The sequence below is a fragment of the Physeter macrocephalus genome, chromosome 9, assembly GCF_002837175.3.
Source record: "Physeter macrocephalus isolate SW-GA chromosome 9, ASM283717v5, whole genome shotgun sequence".
Taxonomy (NCBI): domain Eukaryota; kingdom Metazoa; phylum Chordata; class Mammalia; order Artiodactyla; family Physeteridae; genus Physeter; species Physeter macrocephalus.
In genome coordinates, this window is record NC_041222.1 from 105,988,529 (window position 1) to 105,998,065 (window position 9,537).

At 47.2% G+C, this 9,537-nt stretch overlaps 1 protein-coding gene across 3 annotated transcripts in view; it reads right to left on the minus strand.

Annotated features, from left to right (window-relative positions):
* Positions 1-389: 389 nt before the first annotated feature.
* The window catches only part of MFAP3L (microfibril associated protein 3 like), a 38,469-nt gene continuing 29,321 nt past the window's right edge, over positions 390-9,537 (minus strand). For all 3 annotated transcript variants that reach the window (XM_055087360.1, XM_024130898.3, XM_024130899.3), the window contains one exon: positions 390-1,513. In XM_055087360.1, coding sequence (XP_054943335.1) covers positions 585-1,513 — 929 coding nt within the window. In that variant the 3' untranslated portion in view covers positions 390-584. The remainder of the gene's footprint in view (positions 1,514-9,537) is intronic.

The window sequence follows — 9,537 nt, forward strand, 5'->3', positions numbered from 1 at the left end:
GGAAAAGCGCTGCAGTGTGCATTGGACAGGGCTCTTGACCTCAGAGTCTCTCAGGCCAAAAGGGCATCAGCGATTAAGGTATCTGGCAGAGAAGAGCCTCTGAGATTCGTGCCGTGCGCACAGACGCCTGCCCAAGGTCGCCGGCTCTGCACCGTGCCGCTGCCTGCATCCTCTGTCGCGGGGCGCGGTCCGGGCACACAGCATGCACACAGGCGCTCCCTTCTGAAGGGGCCTGGCTTCTACCTACGGGACAGGCGTCTCCGGTAAGGCTTAGCGGCGAGGACGGACTGCGTCTGGCCCTGGGCAGGGGGGCGGCCCTGATTCTCGGGCTGTGCATAGCTTCTCGGGGGGGGGGTGCTGTTAGACCTGCACCGTGCCGCTGCCTGCATCCTCTGTCGCGGGGCGCGGTCCGGGCACACAGCATGCACACAGGCGCTCCCTTCTGAAGGGGCCTGGCTTCTACCTACGGGACAGGCGTCTCCGGTAAGGCTTAGCGGCGAGGACGGACTGCGTCTGGCCCTGGGCAGGGGGGCGGCCCTGATTCTCGGGCTGTGCATAGCTTCTCGGGGGGGGGGGGGGTGCTGTTAGACATGGCTTTCGTAGACGACGCGGGCGTTCCTGTCGCACGCCCCGGCCGGCTCTGGGGCTTCCAGGAGACCCGGCGGCAGGACACGGTCCGGTACCTCGACAGGCGTGGGCTCCTCGGAGGTCAGCGCCGCGGATGTGACCTCGGTGGAAGGCGCCGCGGACTCGGGGGAGTGCTCGGCCGACGGCTCGGTGTCCTCCTCGTCTCTGGCCTCGAGGGGCCCCCCGTCCCGGTCATCCGTGGGCTCCCTCCGGGCCTGGGGGTGCACGGACACCTCGATGGCAATCTGCTGGGGCTGCTCATGCAGCGACGAGGCGTCTGAGTCAGCGGCGGGGGACTCGCTCCGCTGCAGGGCGTCGGGGATGGTGTAGACCTCGTCCCCGGCGGCGGCCTCCTGGCCCTCAGGCGCGTGGCGCACGAAGTTCTGGCCCTGCTCCTCCAGCCCCACCACCTCCATGAGCTCCTCCACGATGGTCCTGCAGTTCATGATGAGCGGGGGCAACGGCACGCTGCGGGCCAGCTCCTCGATGTAGCGGGCAAACTCCATGGTCTTGAACTGCGTGACCTTGGCCAGCTCCAGCGTCTTGGCCGAGGTGATGATGGGGATACGCTTGGCGATCTCGAAGGCCTTCTGCAGCTTCTCGGCGCCCTCCGTACGGAAGAACTCATTGATGGCCTTCTCGGTCTTCTTCAGGTGGCTGCTCATCATGCAGAGGCGGGTGATGTTGAGGGCCAGCACCACGGCGAAGGCCACCAGGCACACCACCATGTAGTACACGCCCATGTCCCCCGACGTGAAGACCACCCTCAGCGTCACCGTGTTGTTCACGGTGCCGTGGACGTTGGCGGCCACACATGTGTATCGACCTCGGTCCGTGAAGGACACCTTGGTGATGTTCAGGAGGCCGTCGTGCATCTGCCACTTTCCTGCAGGAGGAAGAGGACAGGGTCAGCCGGGCCCTCCGCTCCCTGCAGCCAGTGCCCCGCACGTCGCTGAGCACGTCTCCCACCACCACGTCTGCCACTGCCGACGGCGCCCACGGCCAGCGCCGACCTCGCCAGACGGTGACAGTGTGAGCTCGCCTCGTCCTCACAACTCGGGGAGGAGCTACCAGCACCAGCCCACTTTACAGGATGGGGAAACTGAGGCACAGGTCCACTAAGCCACCTCCCCAGGGTGCCAGTTTGGAAGCAGTTGAGCTAGACGTGAACTCGAGCCCAAGAGGCCGTACTCTTAATACCAAATCATACTGTGTGATTCCACATCCTAGAGAAAAATCAGAAAAATAAACAGTATGGAAAATACTTGCTCTTACTAGAGAATTCCTTAATGTAGCATCTGATTTTCTAGCCTGCCTGTGAGCATGGCTCTACAGAATATATATGTTCATTGGAGAGTTTTAATACTTTTCAGAAGATAAAGTACTTCAGGATCAACATAAAAACTGGAGTAAATCAATTAAATTGTAATTGTTCACCTGGGTTTCTCATATTTGAGATTGAAGCAGTCCTGGTATGACCTCGGTTGATGGAAACATAAATAATTAATTTTGAGAAGCTACAATGAACTGTGTCACTTACAGTTACAAGCTAACGCTGTGGAGATCCAGAGGCTGGGTGTGAATAAGCAACAATTTGGTTTCGCTTTGCAGATAAATCATAGACCCATCAGGTTGAAACCAGGCCTCACACAATGGAGAATGCACACTGAAAAGCGTTGTAATAGCTAAGAATTCTACCCCCCTCTGGCCTGGAAAGGATCGTTGCCCTGGGAATGAGGGCCTTAATCTGAATTAATCTTTGCTAGGGATTAATCCTTCGTCTGGCTGTGTACCCGCAGGTCAGAGGAGCCCGGGAAACGTGATCCTAGCTTTGCCTTCCAGGTCTTGGGTCTGAGCCTTCCTGAAAACCCTCCACCCACCTCCCTAGACTGTCCTGTAGAGAGAGAAGGGTCCCGGCCCGGCCTCGGGGGAGTTCTAAGGAGCAGGAAGATCTTTCTGCGTAAAAGCACTCGCGTCCCCAAGCAAGCCAGAGGCCTCTCCTGAGAGATGCGGCAACTTAGCGGGTGGTTTCCTTTTAAGGGTGTATTATCGCTTTGTATTTTTGCTTGTTTCATCCCCTTCTGGCAGTAACTTAATTCTAATTAAAGTCTGATATTTCCCCAAAGCAACAAGCAATGGCTTTTTAAAAAAAGAAGAGATTTGTGAGCACCAAAGTGACCAGGGTCTCCGGGGACTGTGGGATGAGACAGCAGAGGCCCCGTTATTCCAGGTCCTCTGCTCCAAGGACCATCCTTCGGGAGGCTGGCCGGAGCCGTGGGGGCCGTCAGGGACCTGCAGCCCCTCCTCCCGCTGGCCTGGGGAGCCTGGCAGGAAGCCTCTTGTAGATGCTGTCACATTCCTCTGCTTCCTGAAGGAACATCTGTGAAGAGTGGTTCCTGGTGTCCCCAAGTACCCTGCTTCTAATAATTCAGCCAGTGTACTTTCCCGAGAGTAGGAAACACTGGTGTGGGAAATCTAGCGAATTTCCGTCTCTCGTGAACATGTATGAACAGACCAACCTAGCGCCCGGCCTGTGAAACCTTCTCTCGTCCAGAAGGGCAGAGGCAAGCCTCCCGCCATGTCCGTTCGTTCCCGAACATGAAACTTGATACTTCAGTGGCAGCTTTATCCAAATAGAGAATAAATTGAGCAAGGGAAATAATCAATTTGTTTTCTTAAAATGTGCACGTTTCATCAAACCACACTACAGCAGGCATAGAAAAAAATAACAACTCCGGTTGCTTGAAAGCTTATTAGAGATGTGGAAGGTACTGGGTTCCAGAGAATTACAGACTCTACCTATAGGAGTTTCTCATATTGATTGTTGGAAAACAACAGGAAATAGGAAGGGAGAAGGTGAGAGGTGAGGTTATTTGTATGAAGAACAGTCAGGATCAATCTGTCCACCTCCTAACCTCCCACCCTCGCTCCCTCTGTGGAGGAATTATTATCTACAAATTCAAGGACAGAGAGGAATTATCTACATATTCAAGGACAGGGTAGGGGGAACCAGGGTGTGGAGGCAGAGCAGAAAGGAGTGCTGAACTCAGAAGGCAGGCACCTGACGGTAACATGAACAGCTCTCTCCCCACACCTAGGCAAGGCGCTCAGTGATAACTGCACCTAATTGTGATAGAAAAGTGAAGTGCAGAAATGCACGCCAGTTATAGGATACCAATAGTTTCCTCTATTGACTATTCAAAGGGTTTCTGAACTTGGATTTTATAGCTATCTTTAGGCATGTTTTTAATCTTCTATTGATATATATTTATCTATCCTGGATCCAAGCAATTCAAAGCAGATACCGACTCAGACACTCCAGAAGTTCCCTGTCGCACGGTCAAAACAGGCACAGTCTGGAATCAAACACAATCAGGTGACACTTGTGGTTCGTTCTGGGGAAACCGGTGAGATGTAGAGTGCATAAATTATTAGTCTGGCATGTATTCTGCTTCTTAGCCCAGGGAAGTGGGTCCTTGGACTAACATCTATCATATACCTTTATCCAATAATTAACCTCATTTGTTCTGGAAGCCCGAAGCCCAGCCATGAACCTGTGAAGTGACTATATTTGCCTAATGATAAACCACAACAAGGAATCACATGATTATCCTGAAACAGGCAGGTATTACCCTTAACAGGAGCTGTGACACTGCAGTTAAATAACTGAGACCCATCTCTCTGCCAGCAAGTCCCTGTTTCGGGTCCACGACAAGGACACCAAGACATCCCTCTCTTCAGGGTTCAGTCCTTCACTATATTTCTCTGGAAACAAAACACATATCACATTTACTTTATGGATTAAGGTAATATTAATGCTGCTTAGGCTTCTCAGGTACAACGAGGTAAAGTGAATGTGTGACCTGGACTAAACATTCTTTTGCCAGATCTCAAAGCGAGTCTTGGGAAGCCCCCCTGGGAAGCCCGCCCCCCCCACACTCATTCTGACGACAGAAGATTCTGACCTCAAAGGTGATGTATGGCTGTATCACGTCCTGTTTAAAGGCTGATACATTCCTTCCTTCCTAGGAACTAAGACTCTAAATACTTCCTCTCAGCCTCAGCATGACCTTCGATTAGTGAGAAATAAAGATTTCTGCATGTTCTACTGCTGTATGCAGCCCCGAACACTGTGAACCCCACCCCTGGGGGTCCTCCCACATCAGTAGGGGCCCAGGCTCATGGAGAATCACTGGCAGCCGCCCCACTAGGATCGTCTCGAGAACATTCCTGGGCCACATGTTGCCTTTCTGCTTAGTCTGTAAATACCCTGTCCTGAGACCCAGCCTGGAAGGTCTGACTTCAGCCGTCAGGAGGTCGAGGGAATAAAAAGGGCCACAGGGACCAGCAGAACCAGCCACCTGGGGCGGGGACGCTCGGTGCTGCTGCTCCAGTGACTATTTTAAACTGGAATTGAGCAGGGACGTCACAACCGTGTGCTGAATTCTCACTAAGCTGCATCACTTCAGCACAAGCAAACACCTAAAATGTGAGCCGCTGATGCTGAGTCACTTAGCACGCAATGATTCTGGAGGAAATGCACAACTAAGAGATCCTGCATGCCGCAACTAAGAGATCCTGCATGCCGCAACATGTCCCAAAGAAGACCCCACATGCCACAACTAAGACCCAGCACAGCCAAGTAAGTTAATAAGATTGTTTTTGTTTTAAAAGGCAGATGTTGAGCCATCACTTTCTGATTCTAATACCAAAGATTCTGCGTCAAACGTTTCCCTGAAAGATTGGTTCAAGATGGCCGACTAGAAGGACGTGTGCTCACTCCCTCTTGCGAGAACACCAGAATCACAACCAGCTGTTGAACAATCATCGACAGGAAGACACTGGGACTCACCAAAAAAGATACCCCACATCCGAAGACAAAGGAGAAGCCACAATGAGACGGTAGGAGGGGCGCAATCACAGTAAAACCAAATCCCATAACTGCTGGGTGGGTGACTCACACACTGGAGAACACTTATACCACAGAAGTCCACCCACTGGAGTGAAGGTTCTGAGCCTCGCGTCAGGCTTCCCAACCTGGGGGTCGGGCAACAGGAGGAGGAATTCCTAGAGAATCAGACTTTGAAGGCTAGCGGGATTTGATTACAGGACTTCTACAGGACTGGGGGAAACAGAGACTCCACTCTTGGAGGGCACACAAAGAGTGTAGTGTGTGCATCGGGACCCAGGGAAGAGAGCAGTGCCCACAGGGGATACTGAACCAGACCTACCTGCTAGTGTTGGAGGGTCTCCTGCAGAGGCGGGCGGTGGCTGTGGCTCACCATGGGGACAAGGACACTGGTAGCAGAAGTTCTGGGAAGTACTCCTTGGTGGGAGCCCTCCCAGAGTCTGCCATTAGCCCCACCAAAGAGCCTGGGCGGACTCCAGTGCTGGGTCGCCTCAGGCCAAACAACCAACAGGGAGGGAACCCAGCCCCACCCGTCAGCAGACAAGCGGATTAAAGTTTTACTGAGCTCTGCCCACCAGAGCAACAGCCAGCTCTACCCACCACCAGTCCCTCCCATCAAACCTCTTAGATAGCCTCATCCACCAGAGGGCAGACAGCAGAAGCAAGAAGAACTACAGTCCTGCAGCCTGTGGAACAAAACCACATTCACAGAAAGACAAGATGAAAAGGCAGAGGGCTATGTACCAGACGAAGGAACAAGATAAAACCCTAGAAAAACAATTAAAGGAAGTGGAGATAGGCAACCTTCCAGAAAAAGAATTCAAAATAATGATAGTGAAGATGATCCAGGACCTTGGAAAAAGAATGGAGGCAAAGATCGAGAAGATGCCAGAAATGTTTAACAAAGACCTAGAAGAATTAAAGAACAAACAAACAGAGATGAACATTACAATAACTGAAATGAAAAATACACTAGAAAGAATCAATAGCAGAAGAACTGAGGCAGACGAACGGATAAGTGACCTGGAAGACAGAATGGTGGAATTGACTGCCGTGGAACATAATAAAGAAAAAAGAATGAAAAGAAATGAAGACGGGCTAAGAGACCTCTGGGGCAACATTAAACACAAAAACATTCGCATTATAGGGATCCCAGAAGGAGAATATTTGAAGAGATTATAGTCGAAAACTTCCCTAACATGGGAAAGGAAATAGCCAGCCAAGTCCAGGAAGTGCAGAGAGTCCCATACAGGGTAAACCCAAGGAGAAACACACCGACACACACAGTGATCAAATTGGCAAAAATGAAAGACAAAGCAAAATTATTAAAAGCAACAGAGGAAAAATGACAAATAATATACAAAGGAACTACCATAAGGTTAACAGCTGATTTCTCAGCAGAAAGTCTATAAGCCAGAAAGGAGTGGCACGATATATTTAAAGTGATGAAAGGGAAAAACCTACAACCAAGATTACTCTACCCAGCAAGCGACTCATTCAGATTCAAGGGAGAAATCAAAAGCTGTACAGACAAACAAAAGCTAAGAGAATTCAGCACCACCAAACCAGCTCTACAACAAATGCTAAATGAACTTCTCTAAGTGGGAAACAAAGAGAAGAAAAGGAACTACAAAAACAAAGCCAAACAATTAAGAGAATGGTAATAGGAACATACATGTTGATAATTACCTTAAATGTGAATGGATTAAATGCTCCAACCAAAAGACACAGGCTTGCTGAATGGATACAAAAACAAGACCCATCTACATGCTGTCTACAAGAGACCCACTTCAGACCTAGGGACACATACAGACTGAAAGTGAGGGGATGGAAAAAGATATTCCATGCAAGTGGGAATCAAAAGAAATCTGGAGTAGCAATACTGATATCAGATAAAATAAACTTTAAAATAAAGAATGTTACAAGAGACAAGGAAGGACACTACATAATGATCAACAGATCAACCCAAGAAGAAGATATAACAAGTATAAATATATATGCACCCAACATAGGACCACCTTAATACATAAAGCAACTGTTAACAGCTATAGAAGAGGAAATCGACAGTAACACAATAGTGGGGGACTTTAACACCTCACTTATGTGAACGGACAGATCATCCAGACAGAAAATTAATAAGGAAACACAAGCTTTAAATGACACAATAGACCAGATAGATTTCATTGATATTTATAGGACATTCCATACAAAAACAGCAGATTACACTTTCTTCTTAAGTGTGCATGAAACATTCTCCAGGATAGATCACATCTTGGGTCACAAATCAAGCCTCAGTAAATTTAAGAAAATTGAAATCGTATCAAGCACCTTTTCTGACCACAACACTATGAGACTAGATATCAGGTTAAAGGGAAAAAAACGTAAAACACACAAACACACGGAGGCTAAACAATACGTTACTAAATAACCAAGAGATCACTGAAGAAATCAAAGAGGAAATAAAAAAATACCTAGAGACAAACGATAATGAAAATAGGACAATCCAAAACATATGGGATTCAGAAAAAGCAGTTCTAAGAGGGACGTTTATAGCAATACAAGCCTACCTCAACAAACAATAAACATCTCAAATAAACAATCTAACTTACACCTAAAGGAACTAGAGAAAGAAGAACACACAAAACCCAAAGTTAGTAAAGGGAAAGAAATCATAAAGATCAGAGATATAAATAAAACAGAAACAAAGAAAACAATAGCAAAGATCAATCAAACTAAAAGCTGATTCTTTGAGAAGATAAACAAAATTGAGAAAACATTAGCCAGATTCATCAAGAAAAAGAGGGAGAGGACTCAAATCAATAAAATTAGAAATGAAAAAGGAGAAGTTACAAAAGACACCACAGAAATACAAAGCATCCTAAGAGACTACTACAAGCAACTCTATGCCAATAAAATGGACAACCTGGAAGAAATGGACAAATTCTTAGAAAGCTATAACCTTCCAAGACTGAACCAGGAAGAAATAGAAAATATGAACAGACCAATAACAAGTAATGAAATGGAAACTGTGATTAAAAATCTTCCAACAAACAAAAGGCCAGGACCAGATGGCTTCACAGGTGAATTTTATCAAACATTTAGAGAAGAGCTAACACCCACCCTTCTCAAACTCTTCCAAAAAACTGCAGAGGAAGGAACACTCCCAAACTCATTCAATGAGGCCACCATCACCTTGATATCAAAACCAAACAAAGATACTAAAAAAAAGAAAACTACAGACCAGTATCACTGATGAATTTAGATGCAAAAATTCTCAACAATATACTAGCAAACAGAACCCAAGAACACATTAAAAGGATCATACATCATGATCAAGTGGGATTTATCCCAGGGATGCAAGGATTCTTCAATATGAGTAAATCAATCAATGTGACACACCATATTAACAAACTGAAGGATAAAAACCATATGATCATCTCAATAGATGCAGAAAAAGCTTCTGACAAAATTCAACACCCATTTATGATAAAAACTCTCCAGAAAGTGGGCATAGAGGGAACCTACCTCAACATAATAAAGGCCATATAGGACAAACCCACAGCCAACATCATTCTCAATAGTGAAAAACTGAAAGCATTTCCTCTACGATCAAGAACAAGACAAGGATCCACTCTCGTCACTATTATTCAACATAGTTTAGAAATCCTAGCCATGGCAATCTGAGAAGAAAAAGAAATAGAAGGAATACAAATTGGAAAAAAAGAATTAAACCTGTCACTGTTTGCAGATGACATGATACTATACACAGAGAATCCTAAAGATGCCACCAGAAAACTCCTAGAGCTAATCAACGAATTTGGTAAAGGTGCAGGATACAAAATTAATGCACAGAAATCTCTTGCATTCCTATACACTAACAACGAAAGGTCAGAAAGAGAAATTAAGGAAACAATCCCTTTCACCACTGCAACAAAAAGAATAAAATACCTAGGAATAAACCTACCTAAGGAGGTAAAAGACCTGTACTCAGAAAACTATAA